The 16,106-nt window shown below is 34.6% G+C and overlaps 1 protein-coding gene across 5 annotated transcripts in view; it reads left to right on the forward strand.

Annotated features, from left to right (window-relative positions):
• PHF14 (PHD finger protein 14) overlaps positions 1 to 16,106 on the forward strand; it is a 169,355-nt gene that overhangs the window by 64,765 nt on the left and 88,484 nt on the right. For all 5 annotated transcript variants that reach the window (XM_074900338.1, XM_074900341.1, XM_074900339.1 and 2 more), the window contains exons 15-16: positions 7,076 to 7,126; positions 7,296 to 7,417. In XM_074900338.1, coding sequence (XP_074756439.1) covers positions 7,076 to 7,126; positions 7,296 to 7,417 — 173 coding nt within the window. The remainder of the gene's footprint in view (positions 1 to 7,075; positions 7,127 to 7,295; positions 7,418 to 16,106) is intronic.

Here is a 16,106-nt window from a genome sequence, read left to right on the forward strand (position 1 = left end):
GAGTTTCCATAAGTCCAAATGCCAGGGGCAGCACTTGGGCCACAACAACCCCCAGCAGCGCTACAGGCTTGGGGAGGAGTGGCTGGAGAGCTGCCAGTCAGAGAGGGACCTGGGGGTGCTGATTGACAGCTGGCTGAACAGGAGCCAGCAGTGTGCCCAGGTGGCCAAGGTGGCCAATGGCATCCTGGCCTGTGTCAGCAATAGCGTGGCCAGCAGGGACAGGGAAGGGATCTGACCCCTGTACTCGGCACTGGTGAGGCCGCACCTCGATTCCTGTGTTCAGTTTTGGGCCCCTCACTCCAAAAAGGACATTGAATGACTCGAGCGTGTCCAGAGAAGGGCAACGAAGCTGGTGCAGGGTCTGGAGCACAGGTCGTACGGGGAGCGGCTGAGGGAACTGGGGGTGTTTAGTCTGGAGAAGAGGAGGCTGAGGGGAGACCTCATCACCCTCTACAGCTCCCTGAAAGGAGGGTGCAGAGAGCTGGGGATGAGCCTCTTTAACCAAGTAACAAGTGTTAGGACAAGAGGGAATGGGCTCAAATTGCACCAGGGAAGGTTTAGACTGGATATTAGGAAGCATTTCTTTCCAGAAGGGGTTGTTAGGGGTTGGAATGGGCTGCCCAGGGAGGTGTCCCCATCCCTGGAGGTGTTTAAGAGTCGGGTCGACTTAGCGCTGGGGGATATGGTGTAGTTGGGAACTGTTTTCAATTAATGGTTGGACTGGATGATCTTCAAGGACTTTTCCAACCTAGATGATTCTGTGACTCTTTGATTCTGTGAAGTATATCGTTATTACTAGTGTGTCAACTATAAGGTGATGTAAGACAAAAATGAAAATACCTGAAGAATTTAGATAGGAAACAGAATTAAAACGTGGCTTTAATCTCATACTGGCCATCTTTGCTGTGTATTTCATGTAGCTATTTGTTTTTCTAGAGCAGTCACCATAGCTGCAGGTCAGTCCAGGAAACAAAAATCAAATGTGTAATTTCAGAGAAGAAATGTAAGATTTACAGATCTACAAAAATCAAACCATCTTAATTTCTTCATATTTAACCCTTTTAATAATTACAACACAAAACAACATTTGCAGACTTTTTACACAGTGAAGAAATTATAGTACCAATCATGTTGGTTTTCCTTTTATTCCATCTGACAAAGCAAAACTGATCCAAGTGAACATTCTGTCTTCTGTTGCTGTCTCTGGATGAACTGGCTTAAAACATTTGTCTTCCAGAGGCATAACAGTGTGTTTTGGTGACAGCCATGGTGGGTTTGGGTCATGTGGGCACCCATTCATTCCAGTTCACTGTTCTGCTTTCATGCTTGGAAAGTAACATAGCAACATATCATCCTTGAATGATGGCAAACAGACTGTTTCCTTTGCGGTTTTACATTGCTGCTTTGTTTACTTTACTGTTTTGCAGTCTGTCTCCTTTCAGAGTGTAGGATTTGTCCTAGGCTTTATTTGTCCCTTAAAGATGTATTCCATTTGTCTCATATATGGAATATTTTTCTGAAAATACTCAAAATCTTACAGTCAGTGCACTATCTAATCTTTTTTTATTTTACATGTGTTACATATTGTTGACTGCTTGTTACCGAGTTGCTTATAAACAACTTGAATGTGTAATTAAGCATTCACTTATAGCTTTTCCTAGTCCAAAATGGAGACTCCCACTGAAGTCTTTCTTCTTCTCCCACTTTTGGGCTGATGGTTCGATCCCATTGTTGATCACATTTTTCCTCAACATTCTTCATTCCATTTTGAATAGCTTTTTTTTAACTGTCTGACTTTAAAAAAGTGTCTTGAGTACACTGTGTCCTTCCATGGGTTGAAATCGTGTTATCTCCACACCTCTACTGATTTCTTGTCCTATATCTTCTAAAAATGTCACCCCAAATCACTCATGCATTTGATCCACATCATGTTATATCATTTATTGCTTCATCATTCATTATTTATTTCTTATATCAGTATTCTGTTTTTCTGTCATTTATGTTCTGGTTCTTTTAATTCCCTAAGCTGATATGCAAGTTTCCACACCGTAACAGTAGAATGCTGCACAGTACAGATGGGTATTTCCATGACACAAAAGAGGATAGCTGAAAGAAAACCTAGTTTTTATTTTTCTTTCCTTTTCTTTCCCTTTACACTGCCTATGGAAATGTCTGCCCTAATTCCCTTAACTGCCTTCTTTTTTTCTTTAAAAAAAGGCATTCTCCATCATTCTTTCTTGAATGTGTTTTATAACTTACACTATATGTTATAAAATACTGTATATTTCATAGAATATTTTAGTAACTTTCATCTTAGATCATTACAGATTAGATTAGATGGGGCAAACAAATGTTGGTTTTACTTCTCCTCTTTATTTTCAGCTGTTGGCAAGTTGTGTCCAGCACTATTTTTTCTGTAGGTAGCCTTGTAATGTTTTTTGTGAATTTTTAAAATGTTGGAGAGGCAAGAGGCAAGGGTTTTTTTTTCCAAATTTTGAATGCAAACTAAGAAGTTAATTAAATAACTCAGAAGAATGATGCATGCTTTAATACCATGGGATGGTTCTCCACCTTCCACAGATTATAAACTTTGAAGAAAAAGACCAAAAGGGGCATTGTTAATCTTTAGGTTTCATTTACCGAGAACATTACTCTTTTTCTAAGGGAGGGCATTAAGATTTCTGTGAAGGCTAAATCTTAGTAAGATATTTTTGGAAAAGATGGCTTGCTTTCATATTGATGACTTCACTGAATCAAATGATTTAGTCTCTTTATCTGAGGAGCATCATCTTACGAGATTTTAAGGAGTTTAATTATAAATTGTTTTGCTGACGTATGGAGGTGTGTTTTTCCCCTCAAAATGTTATACTAGAAATGACTCCTAAGAATTTAATGTCTTTATATTTTATTATTCTTAACTTTTTCATTTATTTTTTTTTCTTGTTTAAAAATACTTTCATTTTATACTTGAATCTTAATTTCAATTCATTGATGTTTTTTGATCTGCTCAGTTTATTTTGGGATTTATTGCTAATGAAATAAATTTTATTTTTCACTTTCATTTCTTTTCAGTATAAGTAAGGTGTGTTCTTCATGACACAGCAGCTAGGTCTTTTGACTTTTTCTTTATTTCAAAAAAGAATAGCTTTTAAGTTGATTTTCTAACGAAAATAAGTTATGTGGTTTCCTACCATTATAGTAGCATTACCTCTAGTAACCTGTTGACCCATTATTGCAAGATTTGATAAAGAGATATGTATGTCTAATGTATTTAAGCTTTTGAGTTTTTTTTGTAGAGCAACTGGATGCGAAGGATTAGTGCTGAGTAAGGAAGAGGTTTTAGTTATGAGCTTGGTTATCCTCTGCGGTTTGGCCTGTTGCTGTCCAGTGTAAAACACGTAGTTTGAAGCCTGTTCTAGTGTGTTCTCACTTTAGTTGGGGAACACAGGGAGAACTTGGGGATATGGTGGGAGAAATAGTTTGAATGTAGTAGAGAAGAAGTAGTTAAGAAGACAAGGAGAGGTTAAGAAGTCACTAGAGAAGGGGAGGGTTAGAAATACTATGATACAGTATTAGGAACTCAAATTTGACTAGTTTGTCTGGCCTTAGCATCTATTTATTTATTATTTAAGGGCCCTAATTATGTAAGAATATGAAATGGAAAATAGTATCTGCCCTGTGTGTCATGATTATGACCTTGATATAAGTTTGTCTGATTTTCTGGAGTAGTTACAGTTATATAGGATCAGCCCTTAGCTATAGATACATAATTTATTTGCCAACAGAACTATTTAAGTTGCCTGTGTGGTAACCAGAAAGTAGGTTCCTGCATGGTGATTCCATTGATGCTGTGGGATCTGAAGCTCAGTGGGTGGAATCTTTCTGTTAATAACAGGGAAGTGTCTGAGCACATAGGACACTTATCTCTTCCTTGAGAGCACGTTGAATGAATTCCAGAGTTGTGCAAGTGTAGAATTTAAGATGAGACACAACCAAAGACTTGCCAGTCAGCGGTTATTAAATGTTAACATTTGAAATAATTTTTTTACAAAAACCTTTTATTTCAACGTATGGGAGAATATATAGTTACATATTTTGGACCACATTCTATTGTTCAGTACTTTTTTTTTTAAATTTTATTCCTGTTCTCAAGTGTCATCTTGTGGCAGTTGCCATGTATGGGTTGCATCTGTCTAATCCAGACCTAGCTGTATTTTGTTCTGGACTGAGTTGTCCATTCCAAATGGTCAATATTTTAGAGCATGTCTACCTTTCGCAGTGAACCAAAAAACATGGAATAGCACTGGCATTAATGGGGATTTTGCTTGGCTGCTGATAACATGAGTTTTTGCTTTCCTGACTTACCGTTTGAGCACTTTGGAAATACAGGGACAAATTTCACAAAACTGGCTTGCTCTGTTTTGTGATATAGGGAAGTTCTAAATTGAAGGTATCTCTATAGTATTGCCAAGTGTTTTGATCAAAAAATTGCTGCCGTTGTATGTATGTATATATATATATACTGGAGATACATCTTTGTTTCCAACTGTGTTCTGAATATGAATAAGTTTATCTCAGTTGTAGTATTTACCACTGGACGTATAAAATGAAACTGTTCCTTTAAGCTTTTCTTTTATAAGAAATCTTAAAGTGTAAATGGTTTGTGGCAAGTACATGCAGCTCTGATGTTTGATGTTTATAATCTCTGATCTTCTTTCTGATTCTGAGCCCCTAATGACAGAAAAAGCATTTAAAATGCAAATATGGTACTTTGAGGTAAACAGCAATGAAAAATACTGGTCAGAGTAATCCAGGTTTATCTGATTCTTTTCTGTGCACCTATAAGGTAACTTCAGTGAAAACATGTAAATTACAAATGCCTAATTACTGCATGGCTATTGTTGAAAATCACAGAATATGCAGTTTTCAGTCATGAATTTGATGTTTTTTTCCATTGTGAATGCTGACAAATAGTATAATGATTCTGAGCATTAACATTGCAAATGTGTTTAAGTGTGGAAAAGTTTGGAAAAACAGTAATGTGAAATTATGTTACTTAAAAACCACTTAAAATATCCTACAAATGTGTATGTCAGAGGTGTTGTATGTCAAAAGTTTGTTTTCTAGGGATTGTCAAACAGGTTCAAGTATGTTTGAAGGTTTAGAAATCTAATGGAAGCATAATGCAAGTGTAATTTAATGTGACATTCCTTGCCATATACATCACATGTTACATAGCAGAAGATGAAAACCAAAATGTTCTTGACAAAGGGGACTAAATTACTTCTTGTATCTCCATTTTGCTGGTTTAAATACGATTCATCATTTCTTCAAATACAGTTATTAACTTGTAATCTTTTCCACTTAGGGTAAAAAACAATTACCTATATTTCCAAATTATATATGTTTTTATGATAGCATTACTCTGAGTGTACAAAGTATGCATTATTGGCTCTTGCTGCTTAAACATGGAGAATGAGTACCATAACACTGGATATATGAGCATACACCTTTACACCTACTTCTTTTTAATCTTTACACAGGTACCTTCAGCAGGGCCTACATGGCTTAAAATTGTAAAAGTTTATAAGTGTTCTTAGGACTAATGGCAGTGCTTGAAAATAGTAAAATTGGCAGTTAATGTGCAGATGTCTTATCAAACATTTTTTGTCTAGTTTTAATTACACTGACCTCAGATTGTTTAACATGTAGTTGATATGTAGCCCATGTTACATTAATATCTCTAATACTAGACTGATAAATTCATTTACCTATAATAAACCAGTTCTTCCAGATTTGGACGTTTAGATATCTATTGTGGAATGTAGAATACTTCAATTATGACTATATTATTAAATGTATATTAAATATTGATATGTATTAGATGGATAAGATTTGAAAGTTTAAAGTAGTGAACAGTCTTAATTTGAAACTAGTATAAATCCCCTTCAGAAAGAACCACAAACATGAGAAACATGATATTACTAGCTTCTTTGGAACTGGATTTGTGGCTGCTTGTGTTTCTAAACTGGTTTAAGATTTGGGGTTTTTTTATCATATGGTTTTTACTTTTTCTGAGGTAAACACTAGCTGCTTCAAAAAAAGTTTTAAGAAATCATAAAGTAGGCAGTGTGGGGTTTTTTTATCATATGACAAATGAGTTACTAAGGTGATTAATTCCTCCCAGAAAAACAAGCATTTAAAAGTTTGTGTCAGTGTATCGGACATTGTGGGTTAGTGGAATAGTCTATGATGTTTTTCATTTCCTTCACATTCCATCTAATTTTCTTTCTTATTAAACAAGGCGGAGAGAGAGTGGTATTACCAGCATGTGGCAGTTACTTAACGTGTGCACATTATAATGCAGTTGTTTCAGAGATAAAAACGTAGTGACTAAAACTGGGCTTATGTGAGTTGTGTGTGGTTTACTTAGAGCTGCCCATAAACCTTTTGTGTTTGTTGTTACAGTCTATGGAAACATCCTTTCCTCTGCACTCTTGGTATTTAGATTTTTTGATCAACTGCAATATGTTGGTATATGCTACAGCTTTGTGAACATCTGCCATATACCCATTATATTAAGCTTCAGTTTGAAAGCTTTAATTCTTGCTTACTCCTCAAAAGCTGTAAGAATTATTTTCTGTTTCTGTTTTAATGAAGTTTTTTAATTTTAATATGATCACTTGGCTTACAAATAGAGCATTTTTAAGTGCTTGAGGATTTTACTGTAATCTAATGATCATATCCATTTTCAAATTATGCATTTTAGTATTGTTAAGTTTGTGGACAGTCTAAGAGATTTGTAGTTCTGGCAGTAGTCTTCTTTAGAATAAGACTCCACATGGTCGGGTCAACACATGTATTTATATTTACTTTGTAGCTAGTTCTGTAGATTTATATCCAGAATCTGAAGATGTTGTTCTAACATCGATTATTGTAGTTGTCTTTTAGTGGTTCTGTAGTTACCACAGGAAATAATTTAAAGCATGGAATTTTTGTTGTTGTTATGAATAATAGATAAATAGCAAAAGCATTCTGTTACCTAATATTGAATTTTAAATATATTTTCTTCTAGAGAACTAGAGGACGAAAACGAAGCTTTGTGCCTGAGGAAGAAAAACCTGAGGTTGGAATACAGTGTTTTGTTTTTTGTTTGTTTGTTTTGGTTTTTTTAACAGTTTCACAAAAAAATTAAACTTTAGGCTGATATGTTACTTTCAGTGCTATAATTGAAAATATTTGCTTTCCTTCTCTCCTTTCCCCCCATTCCTTTCTCTTGCCTTCCACTATGACAGGAACGGATTCCAAGAGAAAGAAGACAACGACAGTCTGTTTTACAAAAGAAGCCCAAGTCAGAGGATTTAAGGACTGAATGTGCTACCTGCAAAGGGACTGGAGACAATGAAAATCTAGTCAGGTAGGTTTGATGCTCTGACCTTATGTGGAATTAAAGTTCCATCTTCATCACTTCATCATCATGATTATATTGAAGAAAATGTGCTTTTCTAAACAACAAACAAAAACTTACTTAGGGGAAAGATTACATCAGAAACGTTGACTTGATTCACTTATTGACCTGCCATACACATTTATACTGTGGATTAAGATGTAAATAACAAAGATAATCTGTTTTTCTAACACAAGAGAATAATTTTCTCTTGTCAGGGTGAATTGTCAGTGTTTTAGAGCAGGTCAGAAAGATAAACAAACCAGCAATTTAATGAAATTAAAGCTACAGGAGCATCCTAAAAGTAATTAAATTAACATAATAAAAAATTGTATGAGCTGAAATGTGGATTATGCAGAATTTATGGTTTTAAAAATGTATTATTGGTACCTCCATTAATGCAGATAATGAAAGGATTTGATAATCGTGTTTCTTATTTGAAACAGAAATGAAAAAAAATAATCTGTTGAATGGTGTTTTAGTAGGTGCAGAAATCTAATTAAAGTGTAGAATAGCTATCATTGAATAGCTAGTGTTGACCACAACTTCTGCTGATTTTGACTTTATAGCTGGCATTGTGGCCTCTGCGAAGCTGTAGAAGCTGCTCACAATTCTTGAAAGAAGAATAATGGAGTTTAGCAACCAGAAAGTGGATTTTAATTGGATCTACTGAGCTTTCATTAAAATTATTCCATAATAAGTTCAGATAAAAAATAGTGCTATATTTAGGTCCTGTAGGCTTCAACTGGACTTTTCTGGACAAGATCTCTTTAGCTCAGATTATGCCAAAATACATCTTTTATTTCAAGAAATCAATTATGAAAAAAGTCAGAATCAATGATATATGCAAGCCACACATAGCTTTAGAATCAGGATGTGTCCCCAGGTTACAGGTGTCTCATACTCAGAATAGCTGATTTTAGTATCAATGACAGCATATGATTTACTGTAGAAGTTAATACAATTTCAAGGGTTGTGTGCCAGATTGTATTTTGTTTCCAGTTTGGAGGAAGAGTGCCCATATGAGCTCATCAGTAGCTGTGTGACTGTCCCACATGGACAAGCTACTACTGCTAGGTACTGCTAGATCCTGCTCACTACCAGACTGTAAAATAGAGGCGGGATGTTACAGTGGTTGCTGATGCAGTTATACTGATGAGAACTGATGGCAACAGTATTTAACTGCCCATGACAAGATAAAGGGCTTTCTTCAGCCCTGTTGTTAGCAAGAAATAAAAGATACAGGAAGTCTGTTTTGTTGTGGGAAGGAATCCTGGGAGCAAAACAGCGTGTACCATGCCTTACTGCGAAAAAGGCAGTGAATTAGTTTTCCTATTTCAGGCTTATTCTAAAAGTGTTAAAAACCACATTTGAGGACATAAAGGATAAGAAAATGTCACGAAGAACTGTATATTTAAGTTGCGATTAAAATATATGGTAGAAGATTAGTAGTATGTCTTGTTTATGACATGAAACAATATTTTAGTAATAATATAGATGGGCCAAAAATAAGCATACGACATGCCAAAACCCAACAAATTCTCTCATAAACCATCCTCATAATTAGACTTGGAAAGAGAGTAGTAATCCTGCATGAGAGAAGGAAATTCTTATGTTCTAATACTTTTTTCATAATTATCTGGAAAATATTTTCTTAAATCTTCTGTCTTGTTTTCCGTATTTTTTTTTAAAAAGATTATGAATTTAAAACTTCCTTTTCTTCAGATAATTCTTATAAAGAGCTGCAATTTTATCCAGGTTAGGTGACCACTGCTTCTAAAGTGCTGTGAAGGCTTATTATTGATAATAACTAAACGATGGTAAAATATTGAGCAAATTTAAATTTTTTTAGTGTGGTATTTTTGGTTCTTAAAGCTGTATGTTTTGATGAGAGTAAATTCAGGGGCTGTAATAAGATGCTGGCTACCAGATAGGCTTTCTGCTGCGTAGCCAAAGCTCTGCAGGGCTGTGATCCACAGAGTGTTGCTATATCAGAAACTTCTAAGAATCCTTTTTTCTCTTATGTTGTCACGAAGTATGAGAAGCGACCTTCTGCCTGCACTGCTGCTTTCTCCTGCCATCATGCAGGACTCCTTTGTGGTAGTAGAAATAGATCACTATTTTAAATGCAGTTTGGTAGGGCTCCTTGTAAGCAAGAGACGTTTAGCCAGGAAAACACTATTTTCAATATCCATTCTGTTTGGCACTGTCTGTTATTAAAGCCAAAACTTTCTCAGAAAGCTAGTAATCTTTGTCAACATCTTTACTCTTCACTCAAATGTTTTGTAATTACTGAATTTTATTTTCACCCTTTCCTAACCATCTGCAACTAAGAAAAGGGAGTTTTGTGGGGATGTTAGAAGAAATTTTTCTGAATGTGAAAGTTGATGAGTAAGTTAAATGGAAACATGCAACTGCTGAAACTGCAGATCTAAGGAATAATCTTGATTGGCCTTCTCGCTTTTACTTCTGTGTGTTACCTCAAATAGAGCTGGTTACATGACTCCTAAACAATCTGCTTTTAAAAATTGTAGATTTTTCTGAAATTTTGTTGCACTCACTTTGGGGTTGCTAACTGAGTAAGGATTAGGGGAAGATAAGCAATTATTTCTTATTTCAAAAAATGCAGCATTTAGTAATTAATCTGAAATAAAATACTAAATTGTTTAACTAGTTATTACTGTTTGACTAATGGAGATTCATTTTTTTAATCTCCATTTTAGGTGCTTGTGTGTAGCATTGGATGGCTGAGGGATTATTGGTTATATATACAGTGTCTTTACTTAACCTGTTGTTCATATGATTTAAAATCATTAAATAATTGTCTGTGAAAGGATTTTAAATTGTTCCTAAAAAAGTATCTTTCATTCTGATAAATTATAATGATTCATTAATGGGCTGAAGTTTGCCTTAGCGACTATAGTTTTGTACCAAAAAAGTGATTAAAGTTAGAATAACTTTAATTATTAGCATTTTTCTAAAACATATTGATGTGTTCCCATGTTCCCTATTTTATATGTTCTAGTAGTTGCCATATTTATATATTGTTAGACATGCCAAGACAGTGCTTTTTTAATCAGAGATGTCAGGTTATATGGTTAGACTATTTCAGTATAGTAGCATGCACTAGAACTGGAAGTTGAGGTTTTGTAGTTTTGTCCACAAAAAAGGATCAGTCTTGTGATCCTTTTGTGATAACTTTTTTTTTTTTTTAGAATTTGCAGTGAATTTATTTTATGGAACTAAATTCTTCTGCAACTTTTACCTTTTACAAGATCAGTGAGTGGCACAGTCAAGATTTACAAATTAGCTGAACAGTGAAAAGTTAATTGAAAACATTTACTCACAGGTCAGGCTTTGCCTCATTTAACATGATAAATGTCAGTAAGGAAGCTATATCTGTAATTAGAAGTATGGATTTTTAACATCTTTTTACTCAAATGTTTTGAGAGGAATAGTAGTAAAATATGGAGCACGTTTAATACTTTATATTTGATGCAGGTAGGTTTGATGGAGGCATGAAGACACAGCACTTTTAAAGAGATTAGTGTTCAGTGGAAGGAGTTATAATGTGTGCTTGAAACTTAAGTACTCTGAAACTAGTGGGCATCTATAACAATATACTGCTCAATCTTAAGAAGTAATCAAATATTGAAAATATTTGCGTGAAATGGAAGGCACATTTTGAAATATGAGAGTTTTTAACGCTTGCTGTAAAAGATAGATTTTCTAATGAACTCAGAAAATAATTTTAAAGGATATATTTGTTGTTAGAGATGACCTCTACTGTTTGGTTTAGAAAACATAGATACAATGATGCTTTTCTTTTGTTTCATTTTGCAAACCTTTTAAAGTTGTATATAATTTAGACATTTAATAGGTTTCCTGAGTGCTTTATTATAGTCTTGCATTAATCACTTAGAATTATAGATGTTGTAAAGGAATTGCTTGATTCATACATACATCCTTTTTTGTTTGTGAGGCCATAACTCACTAATGCATGTCTTTAAAAATAGATCTCTAATAGCTCCCTTTAGAACTTAACCATGTTTAGTAGAAACATGGATAGGGAAGTGTATTTCAGGTGGCTCAATATGTATTAGGTAAAGCTTGCCTTCCATCTTGCACTATACTGTGGAGTAAATCAGTGATGGTGTACCACTGATCACACAAAGAGCTTCTACCACATTAATACTGTCTATTCTGTTTTGGTAAAAGAAAAATTTAAGATGAAATGTGTATTTTAATACGTAGAACAGGTGGTTTTTTTTTTAAAGAAGAATCCATGGTCTAATCTAGTTTAGAGTCTTCCAAGGGAAGACTTCTGAATGACTTCGCTTCTAAAGAAGTGGCCTCCCCTCAAAAAGTAATCCAGCTCCCAACTGCTTCTATTAAAAAATGATACTATACCTTCAGTTGTTGGCTTTAATATATCCTGTGGTAATATTTGGGAATATAGTGCATTAGATAAAATTGATACCTCAATACTAAGATTTGAGAGAAGCAGAGTAGAATTAGCATATCATTTATGTATGGGGCAAAATCATATCTGACCAGGTTAAATAAATCTCTGAAAAAAGCATTATATTTCTTCATCCCGCAGTTTAGAGCAAGCATATAGCAATACATTTTTTCATAGTTTTGTGTATTGGATTTTTATGCTTTATTGTCAGTTGAGTTAGAATTTTCCATTTTGTTTGATTTGCAGCAACTGAGACAAAATTACTACTTCAGCATTACAGAGAGGATAAAATAGACTAAGGTCATGTATTTCAAAGAATATGAATAGAATTTTTTGAAAATGTAGATTTGAATGCTGGTTATAAAGTATTAAAAAAACACAAAGCTGCAAAGCAAATTATTAAGCATGTATGTGGTATTTATTTTTAATGCAGGTGTTTACTAGGAAATAAGCTAAATGTGAAAGTATTTATTTTTCCCAATATACCAAGTCTCATGTTTCAAACAAGTTTGATCTTCTGCGTGTGCAGTCACTGTATCAAGGCAGGCCTGAAAAGGTAAGGTGAGGAGTAGGATAGGAGAAAGAGAAAGAAAAAAAAAAAAACCAAACCCACAACACAAACCACCAGAGAAACAAAAACCAAACAAACCCAAAACCCAAAAAAACCCAACACATATGCAGTGTCATATTTACTAAAGAAAAAAAACTCTTGAGTAAAATTGACGATAAGGTTTGGCATGACTTTGAGTCATCAAATCATACTATAACTGAAAATTTTTAGAAAGTATGCAACATCTGTAATTTTGGTGCTACAAATGTATGTATCAAATTCAGGATAATAATGTATACTGTATAAAGGGCTGAGTCCTTATCTGCACAAAGTGATCTATTTTAATTCTGGTTTTGGTAGAAGGTGTGTTCTAGACAGACTCTTCTGAATCCTCTGGAAATTTTCTCTCTAAAAGTGTTACTCATCATTTTCCTTAATTGCATTTGTCTTGTATAGGCTCATCTTCACGTTTTTATTTCTTACATTTCCATGCAGAGTGGCATGCCAGCCTTCAAGTTAAGGATTTCTTTCTAGTCTGTTATCTGCTGGTTTTGAAGCTCTGCATGAGCTGAAGTTTATTCCAGACAAGCACATTAATTATTAATTACTTCAAATGCACAGCAACAAAATTACCAGTTCTTCATAGTAAGTGAAAGCCTGTGATTTACGGTAGTTTTAGAAGTTTAAGGCTGCTAATGTAGAGATTAATCACAAGGAAAGTCTTAGTTAATTCAGTCACAATTTGCAACAATCTTATGTTATACAGAGGATTACAGATGCATTATTTTGTTGGAATAAGCTACCTGACTGAAACGAAACGTAACATTCAGTTTTGTAGTTTATTTCTGCTATATAATGTACAGGAATTAATTCTGCATACTAACTTTTCTAATTGCTGAAGTTACCTGCTAGATAATTTTTTTTCTGCCATTTATCTCATTTTATTGCATTCTAAAAAGTGTTTCTTTTTATGCTAGATAGCAGGATAATACATATAATGCCAGATGCACATTTTCATTCACGGAGGACTTTATTCAAACTGAATTGCCTGTGCTGCATTGCATTTTGCTGTAAAATACCATAGATGTTTAATTTTCAGTAAATTCATGTGCTAGGACAGACATTCAAAAAAGCTGTAGTCATTCTGAAGCCCTCTTGTGAAGTACTTAAAGTCAGGCATAGGTCTGGTAGGAAGAGTTATGTTGCTGTCATTTAGGACTTCTCTAGAAGCAGAGTGGTAGGCACATTTGCATTTGGGCTACCCAGGTACCTAAAGCTGCACGCGCCTAGAACATTTGAAGTTGTACTGCAAAAAGCCCATGGCAGACTCTTGAATTTTCTGTTAATTAGGAACCTGTCTATTTACCTGGTACCTAAAGGATTTCTTCTGGGAGTGCATTTGTCAGTTATTTTCCCGAAATGAGACAGCAGAATCTGAATTGAAGCCCAGATTACTTTTTTCCCCTGATTGTTTTGCTGGTTGAGTCTTAACGGAATTTAAGCCATCTAAAGAGCAGAAGCTCAGGTCTTTGGATACTGATTTTGTGTTCCATCTTTGGTTTGATGCTTGATGCAGTATGGTCTTGAAGAAACTATATTAGAGGTACTCTATAGGAGTGACCCAAAACTGAAATTTTGAAGATGTTGCCATGATTAAAAGACTCGTTTCCATTCAAATCTGAATTATCAGAACTGGGAAAGCAAGGCTGTGAAATATGCACGGGACCATCTAATGTTAATTTTGTGTAAAGCTTAGCACTGAACCTTCATTTTGAAAAAAAAAGAACAAAACTGTGTGAAAGGTTATTCTGCCTACCTGTGCTTTTTGATCAAGTGCAGATACAGCAAAGGCTGATTTTAATTTTTTTTTTCCCCCATGAAAAAGGTAGGATTTCTGTGAATTTCTTTCTTTTTGCTATTTAATGGCATTTCCTGTTAAAACATTGTGAAGTGTAATTTTTTAAAGTGTCTAGAATAGAGGAAAAAAAGGCATGTTTGTCTCTCTGTGTTATGAAAGTTCTAAAACCCTGTTGGAGTATTATTGTGATATTTGGACAGGTTAGTGTTCCTCTTACCAGGTGACTTGGGGGGGGGGGAGTGGTGTGTGCATCTCCTGAATGTTTTCTTAACATTTCCTGGACTGTTTATGATCTGTCAGTCAAACCTCCTTGAAGTTCAACATTAGATCTTTTTGCAGTTGTAGTCCAGTGACTCAAGCTCTTGTATACTGGGCTTTAATCTGTAGAACCTTTGTGAACAGTAGAAGTTCATGAACTCTTCAGTTACAAGTTTGGTTCAGGTGTTCAGTTGTCAGAAGTTCTTAGTATTGATATTTAAAGTCTGTTGATCTGAAAGGCTTGTGTGCCAGTGTCATAAACTTTAGAAGTATGTAACAAGATAACCATTGTAAAGAAGAGTTTCAAGCAATTCTTTCTACAGGGTTACTTTGTTTTCTACTAACAAATAGTATTTTATCTTTTTCTGATCAGTCAATTTTTAAAAATACAGTTATTCTTTTCTCTCCTTCAGTTACAGCTGATCAAGTCTGGTGCTGCAATCATGGATTTGTACATTACAGCTTGAAACTGTATTTGGCAGTTGTCATCTGTTCCCAAAACAACTATATATTTCAGGATTTATATATTATTTTTCTGGTTGTCTTAGGAAATAAGTGCATTAGAGACCTTTGCACCTTTTTGTCTTTTCTAAGTCCTGGGATTTGGAATAATTTATAAAATAAAAAAAATATAATGCCAAGGATGTCCTAATTATCTTTGCTATAAGTAATTAGTGAATTTTTTAGATGAAAGTGGTCACTGAGTGAGGTGCCTCTTCAGAAGATTAAAATTATTTTAATGAATCAAGATGTGGAGTATAAAATCACATTACCAATGATGGCAGAGGGAAGACTGATGACATATCAAATTGTTTCCCAGTTTGGTTACCAGTAGTAGGTTATGGCTGCAAAAATATCTTGATGGTGTCAGTAGCTTCTTATTTTTGTGGGCATTCTTGAGAATTTTTTCTTACAGCATCAAAATTGCATCAAATAATTCAATTCAGTTGGTGTTTGAATGTGCCAGATACTCCATCATTCTGGCCCAGCTGCTTCAGTCACTTTCAGTGCAGCACAGGTATCACATCAGAGCGTTTTATAGTATAGGATGCTCAGGAAACAACCTTAAATTCTATATAAATTCAGTTGTTTTGCATCATTAATCTCATCCATTGCTACAGAAGCCATGAAACTGAAATTTATGCATGTGAAATTTAAAACCTGAAAATGTTTGTGATCAGGTATTAAAATAATGTAGATGACCACAGCAGGAGACAATAACCATTTAAATGCTGTGTTGCAGGATCAGTTTGACTTGCCACAATTAGTGTCAAGTAAGCATCTGTGCAGTCAATTTTCTGAATTAAATGTCAATCCACTGAACCTTAATATAAATTATAGATTATTTGAGTAGAAATCCTAATATGCAAAATAGTGATTCTTACTGTTACACACATATTTTTGTCTCACTTTTGTTACTGATGCCCAATACTTTTAAAAGTTTTTGATCTGTGTGGGGGTTTGATAGTAGGAGGCCTGAGGTTTGGATGCTAAACTTCATCTAGACTATTCAAAATAAATTCTGTCTTTG

The sequence above is a fragment of the Athene noctua genome, chromosome 2 (genome assembly GCF_965140245.1).
Source record: "Athene noctua chromosome 2, bAthNoc1.hap1.1, whole genome shotgun sequence".
In the NCBI taxonomy this organism is placed as follows: domain Eukaryota; kingdom Metazoa; phylum Chordata; class Aves; order Strigiformes; family Strigidae; genus Athene; species Athene noctua.